Source organism: Elephantulus edwardii, unplaced genomic scaffold, assembly GCF_000299155.1.
Source record: "Elephantulus edwardii isolate Elephantulus edwardi_28Jun2011 unplaced genomic scaffold, EleEdw1.0 scaffold00284, whole genome shotgun sequence".
Taxonomy (NCBI): Eukaryota; Metazoa; Chordata; class Mammalia; order Macroscelidea; family Macroscelididae; genus Elephantulus; species Elephantulus edwardii.
Window position 1 is genome coordinate 2,405,789 of NW_006400034.1, and position 15,071 is coordinate 2,420,859.

A 15,071-nucleotide genomic window follows, 5' to 3' on the forward strand; every position below is an offset into this window, starting at 1 on the left:
GGTTGCAGTTGTTAACAATTAAAGCTTGCTCAGCTCCACAATCAACACTCTTGGCACCAGCTACCAGGAAATCAAAAGACAAATTGCACTAGGAAAATCTGTTGTCAGGGACCTCGCCAGGGTACTGAGGAGCAACAATGTAAGTCTAGAGGCTAAGGTGTCCGTGATCCAGGCCAAGGTCTTCACAATTACTTGTTATGCACCAGAGAGCTGGACAGTGTCTAAGAATGACAGAAGAAGAATTGATGCCTTTGAGTTGTGGTGCTGGAGAAGAGTATTGAACATACCATGCACTGCCAAGAGAACAAACTGGTCTATCTTAGAGAGGGTGAAACCAAGTTTCTATTTGGAAGCAAGGATTCTGAAGGTCTATCTCATACTCTGTGGCCAGGAGGGATTAGTCCTTGGAGAAGGTCATCACACGTAAAAGGGTGGAGGCATAGGAGAGGAAGACCCCAGAGCAGATAGATTGACGCAGTAACTGGAGCAATGGGGATAGGTGTGTCAGAGTCAGTGAGACTGGCTCAGGACAGAGCTTTTGTACATAGGGCCACGATGAGTTATTAGGCAACTCAATCGCACATAATAATAACAACAAAATTCCAGTTTCCAGGCTTTGCTAATTTATGCTTGGGGGGTTAGTGTTGAGCATAAATGACAGTCAAGAATTTTTCCTTCCTATGATTTTGTTCAGGAAAATTTAATTGTGTATAATGTGGTCTTTAGAATCTTTCCAAGATGACCTCATTCTGTCATGATGGCTGAACATCATACGCAAGTTTGGCAACATTAGAGAAAGCATTTTCATTCTTAAGATTAACTCTTATCTGCAATGTCCAGAGCCTCTAGGCAGCCTCTGAAGAGATTAATTGTTCTTTGTTTGCATTTGGGCAGTTGGGGAGAGTTTCTTTGACCGTTGGTCTGATTTGAATCGAACAGGACATGGGGAGTCTTGTTTCATCAGATGTGTCTTGGCACTACTCTCACTCTGGGACTGTAGAGAGATTACTAATCAACCCCAAGGTCTAGTTGCAGCTCTGCCCCCATCTCTCCCAGGATCCAACTGCTATAGGCTTTTCTTTTCACTCATAAAATGATAGGTAAGGGCTAATTTAAATCCCAAGCCTTCTGTGTTTAACAATGTATAGGATCCTAGTTGACTTCTCCTTCCTTCATTTCCCGCACATTTCACTTTTGTTAACAAGTGTTTTTGTTGTTTTGTTAGATCATCTTTCAAGAACACGGGAGCTGAAGTGCTACATAAGATGCTTGTGCTTCAAGAATCTCAGGATCTGCAGATTCTGTTTGAATCTCTGGAGGAACACATCCCTGAGTCGTTAAAGGTAAGAAAGCAGAGGGAGGGACAGGATATATAGGTGTGAAGAAGGACATGGGTAGATTCAGGACTCGGAATATCCCTGAACAGATGAGAAAATAAGTTTAGATCCCTGTGTCAGGGGTGGTCTTTATATTCACATCCAATCTATTGTCTCCTTTGATTTGTTTTGATCTCATAGCCATTTTCAAGGTCATCCCACTGGTATCTCTAGTGTACTTCCTTTCCCCGTGCAAACTATTATGATATATCTCAGTCGCTAATCTTAACAGAGTGTTTGCTCCTGGTTGACCAGAGTCATATATTTGACATGATTATCATCATATCATTTCCATAATTTGCAGTAGTAGTCCATGCCGAGGGTAGAAAGTCTAGATTCCTCAATTGGGTATTTAGAGATTTATCACAAAAATGGCCCAGCTTCTACACCTGTTTTGCCTATGGCATCCCTCAACAATCCCTGCCATTTGCCACTTGCTATAAATATTGAACATCTGATAACGCAGCAGGTGTCATATAATAATCTACCACACTTCTAAGAATCCCGTCATGCTTTACTTTCAATTTCTGTCTGAAGTACCTTCCTTAACCACACCCTCTAAAATCCTTAGGTGGCACAAATGGTTTGCCCTACACCACCTGAAAATAAGTTGTCAATTTGAATCCGTTGGTGCTGTTGAAGAAAGGCCTGGAGACCTGCCTTCATGAAGATTGATCTGTTGTTGTTACGTGCCATGGAGGCAGAACTGACTCGTAGCCGAACCTCCAGCAGGTTTCAGAAGCTGTAAATCACAGAGGAGGAGATTGCCTAGCTTTCTCTCACTTAGCAGCTGGTGGATACGAACCACTTGTCTTTAGGTTGGCAGTGCAACTCTTTACCACTAATGATTTGTTGCTCATAATGATTAGTTGTTGTTTTTAGTTAAAGTTCAGTAGATTTCCACTCAATGTGACTCCATGTGTCATTCCTCTGTCAGAACACAACATACCTCCTTCTATGTTTGGACCATGTGTTTCTCTATCAACATCCCTCCTTCTATTATTGGGCCATGTGTTTCTCTATCTTTCTAGACTGAACTTGAAAATAATGACATGTCATATTCACTTTTCTCGATGCTTAACACAAACCTGGTATCTAATAGTTGTCAAATAAATGTTGACATGAATGACAAAAATATCATGTCAGTCGATTCAGTTAGCAATGATCTATCATTAGATTCAGTTAGCAATGATCTATTATTACTTTGAGTGGTTTTGGTTAACTTACTTGGCTCTCATGTCCCAATAAGTCATCCAAGAAATCATCCTAGAACTATAAGTTCCATTCTGGTCAAATCTTCCCCAATACTTTAAAAATAGAATTAAATTCATATATAATATTCAGACTGAGGGTGGAAAACTTCAAACACCAGAAGTAGATTAGTGATTATTTATATCTGGGGAATGAAAGTGGGAGGGACAATTAGAAGGTGGAAGATACAGTGCAGAACTTTTTTTTTTTTTTGGTCTAACTTGTTCTCATCATTTATGTTATATCTAAGACCCTATCTCAAAACCAAGATTTACTCTCTGCTGTTACAGGTGTATGGTGTTATCTTCAACATTAGAAACAAAAACCCATTCAGCATGGAGGTCCTGGTGGATGCCTGGCCGGATTATCAGACAGTCATCACACGGCCCAAGAAGGAGGTGAGAGCATAGAGTGACTTCACCTCCAAGCCAGTTACCTCAGGATGTACTCTGTGTGGGAATAGGGGTCTTAAAGCTGACGGTTAGGGACAAGAACCTGGCTCCACCGTGCATGGGTTTTGAAAAGACTTTTTAGGGAATTTGGGAGGAGGAGAATAGAACTGTGAGAGATGACATGGCAATAATCCACGGTTTGTAAATCACATCTGTGTCCCCCCCCATCCCCAAATCTAATCATGGGCATATACATCAATACAGGTTCCTTTGTCTATTTTATAAATATCTTATTTTATAAGACCTGTTTTTGTCTCTTTCACTCAATGGGCATAATCCATGCATGCTTGATTATTGATGGGTTTGATATACAAATCTGTCGGAGACTAGCTTTTGTGATGTTGGAGAAACTGTCTCATAAATTACAAAATAAAAAAGTGAAGCTGACAAAAAGGACTTTTGTGGAAAAGTGGAGAAAATAAAAACCAAATCCTTTGTGAGCTTTCCAGAGCTGCTGGAGTTCCACACCACTGATCTTTCCGTGAGCAGTGAACTCCAGAAACGCTGCATCAGCAGGGCTCCCAGAGGAAAAGACATCAAAGAAAACAAAACCCATACTCATTGATGGAAAGCGTGGTTTTGGAGATTATACATCTTAAGCTGAAGAGAGTACTTTAACTTTCTTTGTCTTGCAGGAGGGCTGGTGTATTTGAACTCTTGATCTTTTGATTCATGGTTCAACATAGCCACTAGTACATTTATTATCTATCTATCTATCTATCTATCTATCTATCTATCTATCTATCATCTATTCATTCATTTATCTATCTAGTGATTTATTTATTTATTCATTCATTCATTCATTCATTCATTTATTTACTTATTTTTAGTTTTTGTGCCTGTACCGTCAAACAGGATCTGACTGATATAGGAGGAGATTGTTGTTCCTTCTCCAGCAGAGCATCTGGTGGATTCGAACCACTCACCTATGGGATTCCTCATGCTTTTTGACCTCAGAACAATCACATTTTCCAAGAGCCTCTGTTTTCCAAGTCCTCTCCGCTTTCCAGATGTGGGGAATTGAAGTAGTGAATTCCATTTCAGCCCAGAGTAAAGACATTCTATTCCCCCTGCCCTGTTTACCGGAATCAGGGGAACTGAAGCACAGAATCTCTTGCAATGCCTTACCCTAGGGGCAATGTGGCTGACAGGGAGAGCCAGGCAAGCATATGGTGATAGACTGGGCATTCTAATCCAAGTCTTGCTATGAGCAAGGTCTTTCCAAGAATTCTTTCTAGTTACATACACAACCAAGATTCCATTGTCTCACCAGCCCCAGGGTGCTGGATCGGAATTAGTTCAGTCAGCATTTCTTTAGAATCCCAAAGCCTTGGCCCCAACCTTGTCGCCCGTGCTATTGTGTGCTGTCGAGTTGGAACAGACTCATAGCTGAGCCTTCAGTGGGTTTTCAGAGGCAGTAAATCACATGAGAGAAAACTGCTCATTCTCTTGCAGAGTAGCTGGTGAAATTTGAACTGCATGCCTTTGGGATTGCAGCAAAGCTTCTTACCACAAGGCCACTAGTAGTCCCTTGTCCCCATACTTGTTGTCATAACTCAAGGAGCCTTTTTTTTTTTAATAACACATGCCATTTCTAGGACATCTTCTATCTTCTGTTCATTCACCCTCACAAGGAAAATTCACTTCACTATCCCATTATACCTTCAGAAGGTCAACTGTGATTTATTGCTGTGGGGCTCTAAGGTGAGTTCCTACAACTCTCTCAAAAAAATAGAGGCAATCAAACCATCTAATCTCAAACACTCTAGCCATAGGCAATAACATTCTGCCAATCATGGTTCTATAGAAATATGACTGATACTTGTTCTATTAGGAGATGAAGGATGACCTGGATCATTATACCAACACTTATCAAATCTTCACCAAAGACCCTGACAAGTTAGAGGAAATCCTGAGATGTCCACAGGTTATCAACTGGGAACAAGTCTTCCAGATCCAAAGTAAGTGGGCTGAGGTAAAAGGCAAAGACCTCCTGCTCAACTAGGCAGCAAATATGCAAGAAGAGATGTAGTGTCTCTCTTTCTCCTCCACTCAGGTTTCCAAGAGAGTGTGGGCGAAGCCATAACAAAGATTGCAGCTTCCGAATCAATGAAGGTGGATTACACGAAGACCATGCTCTTTTTTCAAAAGTTCCTGATGAAACAGAAGACTTCAAATGGTGATGAGAGTAATCCTATGGACTTGTTTAAAATGAGTAAATGGGATAATGAGAACAAGTGAGTCTATGACTTTTATTTCCTAAATTCCTGATCAAACTCTTTCATCACTGTAAGGATAGATTTGGAAATGTGAGATCTGAGACTAAATTATGATGGGGCCCGTGGTTGAATGAGTGAGGGAGAAGAACTATGTTAGCAATTATTTGTTGAACATGAGGTGGGGTTTTCGTTGGATGAGTCCCTCCCAGAAATTAGTTCAGCTAGGCTTCAAAAAGTCCTCCTGGGAGAGTATTGATCCTCTTGGTGATATGTGTAACGCATTTACTAGAACTTGTTTTTAAAAAACAAAAATTATATGTGCTATACAAAGTATACAATGAAACAGACTGAAAAGCAAAAATCATCCATTTGTGTTCTCTCCCAGTTTCCCCACCCAGGTAAATAATTGTTAAAATTGGTATGCACGCTATTTAGGTCCCTAGATGGGACATGGAGCCTTGGTAGTGCTGGTTAAATGCCGGTTGCTAACTTAAACATTGGCAGTGTGAAACCATTAGCTGTTCTACAATTTGAAACCATCAGCTGTTGTTCAGGCAGCCTGCTTATGTGCAAATTGACAAAACCTTGGAAGCACTATTGGACAGTTCTACTTAATCCCATTGGGCCACTCAGTGTTGTCCATAATTTAGTATAATCTACACAGTCAGATGTCTTTGAATATTCAATAAAACACAAATGAACATCTTTCTGGTTTTCTGTGCTTTCAGTCAAGATTATCTGACATCAGCAATTATACCACTTGTTCAACAGCCTCTTCGAAATTGGACTTGGACCCTTGCAGGTGTTTATTAATGACTACTCCAGTCATCTTGAAATAATACTCAGAAATATTTGAATTGTTTATGATATTAATTATAGTGTACAATGGATTCTGAATTCCATTAACTAACTCTTTGGGAATGGGTAGAAAAAACAATCTTTTCCTGTCAGTTGGCCAACTAGCTGCCTTCCAAATTTCTCACCATAGATGAGAGGGTACATTCAAGACGGCAAGGGCTTGCTGAAACACCTCAACTGATACTCCATCAATCTTATCTCAGAGACTTATATTTTGACTAAGCTTTCATTCACTGTAGCTTGGACTTCTTCCTTCAGTATCGTTGCTTCTTGATCACATGCTACTCCTTGAAATAGTTCAGCATTCACCAGTTCTTTTTGGCATGGTAACTGTATTCCTTCTATCTTATTTTATGCTTCCGGCATCACTAAAGATTTTGTCCATACAATTCTTCAGTATTGCAACTTGAGGCCTGAGTTCGTTCTTCTGTATTTTCATCCTAAAATATTCTGATCATGTTGCTCCGTTTTTCTTTTATTTCTAATAGTAGTTTATTGAGATTATTTTTAACATATTACAGATTGCTTAGTTTGCCATATGAAGCTGATACACAACTGGTAATATTAGTTACAATCTTTCTAATGCATACACATTCTTTTTTAACAAAGACGTTGGATTTCCATTCATTAAATGTTGCATTCTTCTATTTGAAAAGTAAAAGAAAAAAATATTTCATTGTTATATAATCCCTCCCACCAAGTCCACTCCACTATGCTGCCTTCATTCTGGACTCCTGTCATAACAATAATACCTAATCATATATCCCCTTTAAACAGTTCTCTCCCGCATCTGTTTCAATGCAGTATACATTATTTAACCTCTTTTGATTTTCCAACTCCAAGTCTTTGAAATTTTCATTATGGTACTTTGTTTTGTTTTCTAAAGATGCCCTTCAAAATTTTTGGTTGAGCTCTCTTCATCATTTCTGCCTTTTGCCATAACTTCTCTATATTGAAGAGAGGTATCACAATCTTTTATGACATCTGTGCTGGTGCTGTCTGTCTTCTCTGTCTTTTTAATGGCCTTCTCTTTCTTCATTGTTGCTGTCTTTGACTTAATCTCACAACTTGTCTGGTCTTCAGTGATTAGTGTTCAGTGCATGAAAACTGTTCCTGAGAAAGTTTTTTAGGTTCAGGTGGAATAGACTCAAGGTTGTATTTTTATGTTAGTGGATTTGTCTTCAGTTTTATTTTGAAGCTACATATCAGTAATTCATGGCCTGGTTCACATTTGGTCCTTGGCCTTGTACTGACTGCTCACACTGACCTTTCCACCATCTCTTCCTACATATTTAATCAATTAGTATTCAATCAGGCAAAGTCTGTGTATATGCTGTTGTGGATAGATGCTATCACATCATCTATGACTTATAGTGACCATATGAACAACTTACTGGAGACTCCCCTATCCCATGCCATCCTCACAATCTCCACCATGCTTGGACACCTTGTGTCATTTCATCAAGGGTCTCGTCCTTTTTTTCATTGACTCTATACTTTCCCCAGAATGATGCCTTTTTCCGACTCCAGGCTCTTCCTGACAGCATGTTCAAACTATGTGAGACGAAGTTTCACCGTTTTAGCTTCTACAGAACACCCTTGTTGCACTTCCTCCAAAACAGATTTGCTTATTCTTTTGGTGGTCCGTGATACAGTCAATACTCAGTCAACGCCCAATTCAAAGGCACTTTATTTTATATCTTAGTTATTCATTGTTCAAATTTCACATTCATACAAAACAATGTCACATGTATAGAAAAATACCTTGACTTAGGCACCAGGTACACGTTAGTCTTTGGACTAATATTCCTTCTATTGTACTTTATAGCTGCCCTTGACAGCAGATTTCACCATACAACATACTTCTGGATTTCTTGGCTGTTATCATGCATGTTGATTGTGGACCCAAATAAAATGATATAATTTACAACTACAATCTGTTTTCTATTTATCATGATATTATAACAAGTTGATCTAGTTGAGAAGAGTTTTGTTGTTTTGATGTTCAAGTGTAAACCATATTGAAGGCTACAGGCTGATCTTCCATAAGTGCTTCAAGTCTTCACTTATTATAAGCAAAGTTGTGTCATCTGCATATCAGGTTTTTGGTGAGTTTTCCTCCAATTCTGATGCTAATTTTCATTTTTATCAATGCCAGCTTCTTGAATTGTTTGATCAGCATGCAGATTTAGTAATTATGGGGGAAAGAGAAAACCCTGATGTACACCTTTCCTGACTTTAAGTCATCAAGAGTTCTCTTGTTCTGTCTGAAGGACTCTTGATTTAGGGACAGATTTCACATGATCACACTTACATGTTTGAGAATTCTCATTATCCATACTTTATCATGAGTCACATAGTCAAATCTGCAAAGTCTATAAAGCACAAGTAAACATCTTTCTGTTAGTCACTACTTTTAGTCAGGATTCATCTGACATCAGCAATGATATCTCTCATTTCACAGCCTCTTCTGTTCAATTACCTTTTTTTTTTTTAAAAAAAGGAAGCTACCCACCCACTCCTCACACCGTAGGCTAACTAAGTAGTGTATTAGAGTTGCACTTCCCCCCCCCATATCTGTTCTATATCTGTACTGAGCAAATTCAAGAAGCTGGACTTGATGAAGAATTTGATATCAGGTTGACAGAAAACTCATGAAAAACCTACATCATGCAGATGACACATCCTTGCTTACAGAAAATGACAAAGACTTGAAACATTTGTTGAAGAAGCTCAGACTATCAAGCTGTCAAGATGGATGATACCTCAACATCAAGAAAGCAAAAATCTTCACAACTAGACCAGTAACCAACATATGTTAGGTAGAGAAAAGATTTAAGTTGTCAATGGTTTCATCTTCTTTAGATCTCCAACCAGCACACATGGTAGCAGCAGTCAAAAAAATCAAAAGACATGTTGTAAGGGCAAATCCACGGTTAAGGACCTCTTTGAAGTATCTTTGAGCATGAATAGCCAGCCATTCATAGCCTAAGGTGCATCTGACACAAGCCATGACATTTTTTAAAAAATATTTTTTGTTGATTTTTGTAATCAAATAATATTTTTACTGATTTCATAATCAAATCATGCTTTAAAGTATGTTTCATTTATACACATTCTGTTTTATACAAAATCTTTAATTTATATTGTGTTTCATACAATCATTCCTATACATTCTATTTTACATTATTTTTTATACTAGCTTATTTACAAAGTTTGAATACATTGTTTTTCACCTCAGATTTTTCCAGTTTCCCTCAAACCCCATCAAATTGTGTTACCCCATGATTAATCCTTCCCCACTGCACATCCTGACCCCTCTGCTTCCACATTCTTTCCCTCCTCCCACTTGGATCCTCATACTCGTTCTACAATAATGGTCTTCTACAGTATTTGTCCTTATGAGACTGAGTTGGTTCACTTAGCATAATGCTCTCCAGTCCCTCCCAAGGTAGGTAATAATTAACAAAATCATTGCTCCTGCATGCTGCGTAGTATTCCATCATGTGAATGTACCATAATTTCTCAATAAGCCATGACATTTTTAATTGCTTTTTTGTGGTTGTGGAAGTTGGACAGTGAATAAGGAAGACTGAAGAGGAATTGATACCTTTAAATTGTGGTTTTAGGCATGAGTATTGAATATACCACAGACTCCCAGAAGAATAAACTAATCTGCATTGGAAAAAGGGCAACCAGGGCACTTAGAAGAAAGGATGGTGAGACTTACACACACACACACACACACACACACACACACACACACACTCCCTCTCTCTCCTTTTCGTCTTTCTCAGTGTGTTTGGTAGCTGTTTCTGAGATACAGAATATTATGCCATGCTAACTTTCCTATGGAATCGACTGTAAATCACGTAGGAGTAATCTCTCAATTATTTAGATATTTTTTGAAACATACAGAAATATTTTTCATGGTAGGCTAAGTGAGATCCTCATTGGCCCTTGGCTAGTGTAAATAATTTGCCATGGGCTGCTAAGCTTAAAGCTGGTAGTTTGAACTCACTCAGCGCTACCACTGAAGAAAAATTCTGATGATCTGTTTTTATCAGGATTACAGCTAATAAAGTCCTATGGGGTAGTTCTACTCTGTGAGATATGGAATCACCACAAGTCAGAATCAGTTCAGTGGCAATTAATGTCAACAATGGGATTATTAAGGGAAGCCTAAACAAAACAAAACAAAACAAAACAAAAATCAAATACGCACAAGAAACTATTGTCTGAAAGAACAGAGTTATACTTCATGGCTTAAAATCAGAAAAATTGTATGTCAGAGCTATATTCTTTCTCCATATCTATTCAATCTGTATGCTAAGCGAACCTTTTGAGAAGCTAGACTCTATGAAGAAGAATGCCATCAGGATTGGAGGAAAACTCATTGACAACCTGCTTTATGCAGATGACATAAAAGCTCATTAAAAGTGAGGAGGACAAATGGTTAGGTATTATTGTCATGACAAGAGTCCAGAATGAAGGCTGAACAGTGGAGTGGACTTGGGAGGGATTGTATAACAATGAAAGACTGTTACTTTTCAAAGAGAAGAGCAAATTGGGGTGGGGGGAGATTGAGTGGGCAGGGAGAAAAGTGCAGCAATCAATGAATGGAAACCCTAAGTCTCTGTAAACTTTCATTAAAATAAAAAAAAAAAAAAGAAAAAAGTGAGGAGGACTTGAAACACTTGCCACAGAAGAGCAAAGACTATACAGCCTTCGATATAGATTAGACCTCATCCTCACGAAAACAAAAATCTTTACCACCGGACCAATAGGTAACATCAAGATAAATTGAGAAAAGATTGACGTTGTCAAAACTTTTATTTTACTTGTATCCACAATCAACAACACCCATTCATTGTAACAGTGGTCAAGAAATGAAAAGATGTGTTGCACTGTGAAAATCTGCTACCAAAGGCCTCTCCAAAGTGCTGAAAGCAGTGATGTCAGTTTAAAGACTAAGGTGCACCAAATTCAAGACATGTTCTTTTCAATTACTTGCTATGCATCAGAAAGCTGGACAATAAATAAGAATGAAAAAAGAAATAAGAAAAAATGACAGAAGAAGAATCAATGCCATTGAATTGTGGTGCTGGAGAAGAGTACTGACTGTCCCATGGGCTACCAAAAGAACAAACTAGTTTGTTTTGGATGAAGGTAAACCAGGGCACTTCTCCAAGAGTAAAGATGGGGAGGCTTTTGTCTCACGCACTTTGGATGTGTTGTCAGGAGGTTAGAAGAGATCAGAGAAAAGAGGAAGACTTTTGACAAGATGGACTCACAGAGTGACCGTAACAATGGCTGAGAGCATGTTCAAGTGAGGATGGCGTTGTTGTTGTTGTTGATTGCCATCAAGTTGAGCATGACTCATAGCGACCCCGTGAACAAAAGGCTCCTCTACAACTATCGACATTTATCAAAGTTCATAGAGTTTCCAGACACATGTTGTTTAGGAAGTGGATGCCACTCTTGCTTCCAAACCTGTCCTAGTATGTTATGGTTTTTATGTGCCATTGAGTCACCTGCGATGTACAGCAACTCTATGTGCAGTAGCTCTGAACCCTGCCCTGTCCTGAGCCAGTCTCACTAACACTGACACACCAAACTTCATTGCCCCAGTTACTGTATCAATCCATCTCATCCTGGGTCTTCCTCTCCTGCGCTGTCTGTCCACCATTCCAAACATGATGTCCTTCTTCAAGGACCAACTGCTCCTGGCCACATGCCCAAAGTAAGTGAGGCGGAGCTTCAAAATCCTGACCTCCAAGAAGAGACTTGGTTTCATCCTCTCCAAGACAGACCTATTTGTTTTATTGGCAGTCCATGGTATGTTCAAGACTCTTCTCCAGCACCACAACTTGAAGGCATCAATTCTTCTGTCATCCTTAGTCATTGTCCAGCTCTCTGAAGCGTAGCAAGTAATTGAGTAGACCATGGCGTGGATTCAGGTCTGTTGTGCATAGGATTGCTAAGAGTTGAAGTTGGCTTGAAGATATCAACAACAGCAACAACAAAAGTTCTCATCACTGTTGAGACAGAATCAGTCATTGCTGACCCTCAGTGGGTTTTCAGAGACAGTCAATCACATGGGAAGAGATTGCCCACATAAACTCCCCCAAAAACCACTGGTGGATTTGAACCACCTGCCTTTGGGTTTCTAGGGCAACTTCTTATTCATTAGGCCACCGGAGCTTCCTATCAAGGGAAAAAAGATAGTGTTATGTTAATATTATTCACTCTTGAAGTTTGATCCATAATGACTGAGTAACGGATAACTTTTTTTCTTGACAGGAAAACGAGTTTTCCACGCATTTCATTGGATACAACAAGTTTTCCAATCATTTCATTGGATAGTTCCCATGCAGAACTTGTGAATAAACAATGGGGCTTTGGCAAAAATGAGACGAGCTTGAAGTTTGTCCGACGCTGCCTCCAGAATTTTCCAGGATTTGGTGTGGAAGGTCCAGAGAGGACTCCCATCTCCTGGATGGTTATGGATCAATCTTGTGAGTTAAGAATGGGTTACACTTTTCCCAAATATCGGGGTCAAGGCAACATGTGGCAAATTGCTTCAAAGTTTCAAAAGTTCCTTCATCAGAGAAGACTCCCATTTTATTTACATGTATCACTTAATGATGAGAAAAATCAAGACATTTTACGTCGTATTGGGCTTCAAGTTGGCCACTGTGGCTGGCATCAGTGGATTTGCAGACCTCACAAGTATTGTTAATGAGATCTCTTGCCTAGTTCAAACCCTCTTTAACAGAGTACACGGATCAATACAAACACCAACATGGTAATCTATTTTAGCACAAAAAGTATCCAATTGTCTTTGACCTGTGCAGTGATCTAAACCCACTCCTTTTAATACCCTTTTATCCTTATGCTCATGCATACCCTTCAAAAATTGTGAAGCTTAATTCTTTAGTCATAGGTTTCCCCCCCTTCATTGTAACAGACATCTCAGAATTTAAAATGTCAATCACTCAGTGTCAATCATTGTAACCAAAGCAATCTTTTCAAAGCAGTTACATTCTTCCTTGAAGAAGAGTTTTTTTTAATGAAAGAAACTTAGTTCTTCTCATTCCTGTGTTTGAAAATAAAGGTCTGATTTGGAAATTCTTCTCTGCTGTCCTCTATTTTCTCCCGCAAGGTTTTAGAAAACACCCTCAGCATCGTTGTCTTTGATGCCAGGTGTCCACCAAGATGCTCTGAGGCATTCTATTAAATTAAATGGTCATCAGCAGATGTTTGGTATTCTGACTAGCTTTTCCTTTTTGCATTTGTTTTTTCTGACTAGCCTTTTTGCTATGGAGGTTTGCTGTGCCAAGTTACGGCTTATCTTCAATATGTCAGTATTTTTATATTAACACTGTATTCGTTTTTATTTGCCACTGTAACAAACTACCACAAGTTCAGTGGCTTAAAGCCCAAATTTGTTCTCTGACAGTTCGGGCAGTTGGATCTTACAGGGCATAGTGGGTAGAATCGTGTAGCCTAAAAAGATACGCTTAGTTCTGACCTTATTTGGATGTAACCAATATAAGATAATATTGGTTTAGAGTAGGCCCTTATCTAATGAATTGTGTGCTTAGACAAAAAACGAAATGTGGACACCGACACAGAAGATGTAGGGAAGAGTGTGTAATCATAGAGGCAGAGATTAAGATGATGAGTCTACAAAGTGACTAGGAATGATAGAAGAAGAATTGGTGCCTTGAACTGTGGTGCTGGAGAAGAGTCTTGAACATACCATGGGCTGCTAAGAGAACAAACAGGTCTACCATGGGCTGCTAAGAGAACAAACAGGTCTGTCTGTCTTGGATAGGGAGAAACTGACTGCTCCTTGGAGGCTAGGATTTTGAAATTCTGTCTCACATACTTTGGGCATGTTGCTGGGAAGAACTGGTCCTTGGAGAATCACAACATGCTTGAAAAGGTGGAGGGACAGCGCAGGAGAGGAAGACTCCAGATGAGATAGATTGATACAGTGACTGGGGCAATGAGAGTAGGTATGTTGAAGAAATTGGTTCATGATAGGTCAAGGTTCAGAGCTATTGAACATAAGGTCACTGTGAGTCACAGGTGACACAACAGCACAAAATAACGCAAAACAAGGAATGCTAAGGATTGCCAGAAACAACCAGCCGGTAGGAGACTGATACTGATTCTCCCTCAGACTCTCTAGAAGAAGCTATCTTTGCCAGCACCTTGATTCCAGATTCGGAGTCTCCAGAAATGTGGCAGTGGAGGCCATCCTGGGTCTATCTTAATCTAAGGAGGTAATGTGCGCATGGGGAACCTGGCCTCTCCAACCTGGACTCCAGCATCTCCTAGGAGGAGGCTGGCCATCTGCAAGGTGGAAGTTTCTCTTCACAGGAAGAGAAATATCTCCTGTTATCGGGGGATAGGAACTAGGACTGAGATACAGGAGTGAGCTGAAGGATATTGACCTTAAAACCTGACAGACTCTTAGGAACCTGAAGGAAGACTTTGGACATGTACCCTTTCCTCTTGGAGATTTTGTTTCTTTATTTAAACTAAAGAAGCTAGTCTCAGTGATTCCATTCTGTGTTGTTGTTAAGTGTCATGGAGTCATTTGTGACTCATAGCGACCCTATGTACAACAGCTCTGAACAGTGTTCTATCCTGTGCCAACCTCATCATATCCTACATTTCCACCCCCATTACCTCCGTCACTACGTCAATCCATCTCATCCAGGGTCTTCCTCTCATTCCTTGTCCCTCCACCTTCCTAAGCAAGATTTCCCTCTCCAAGGACTGGTGCCTCCTTGTGACATGCCCAAAGTATGTCAGATGAAGCTTCAGAATCCTTGCCTCCAAGGAGCAGCCTGGTTTCACCCTCTCTAGGACAGAGCTGTTTGTTCTCCTAGCAGTCCATG

At 39.7% G+C, this 15,071-nt stretch overlaps 1 protein-coding gene across 1 annotated transcript; it reads left to right on the forward strand.

Annotated features, from left to right (window-relative positions):
- Nucleotides 1–1,265: 1,265 nt before the first annotated feature.
- LOC102850414 (glycine N-acyltransferase-like protein 2-like) lies at nt 1,266–12,898 on the forward strand. The gene is made up of 5 exons (XM_006900424.1): nt 1,266–1,343; nt 2,918–3,025; nt 4,914–5,040; nt 5,136–5,316; nt 12,499–12,898. The coding sequence occupies exons 1-5, from the start codon at nt 1,266–1,268 to the stop codon at nt 12,896–12,898; spliced, it is 894 nt and encodes a 297-aa protein (XP_006900486.1).
- The last annotated feature ends 2,173 nt before the right edge of the window (nt 12,899–15,071 follow it).

Bases quoted from the DNA above. Each gene is read 5' to 3' on its own strand.
- LOC102850414 (XM_006900424.1), top strand. From the start codon at position 1,266: ATGCTTGTGCTTCAAGAATCTCAGGATCTGCAGATTCTGTTTGAATCT. The intron at 5,041-5,135 runs GTAAGTGGGCTG...TCCTCCACTCAG, and splicing joins ACAAGTCTTCCAGATCCAAA to GTTTCCAAGAGAGTGTGGGC. The intron at 5,317-12,498 runs GTGAGTCTATGA...GGATACAACAAG, and splicing joins AAATGGGATAATGAGAACAA to TTTTCCAATCATTTCATTGG.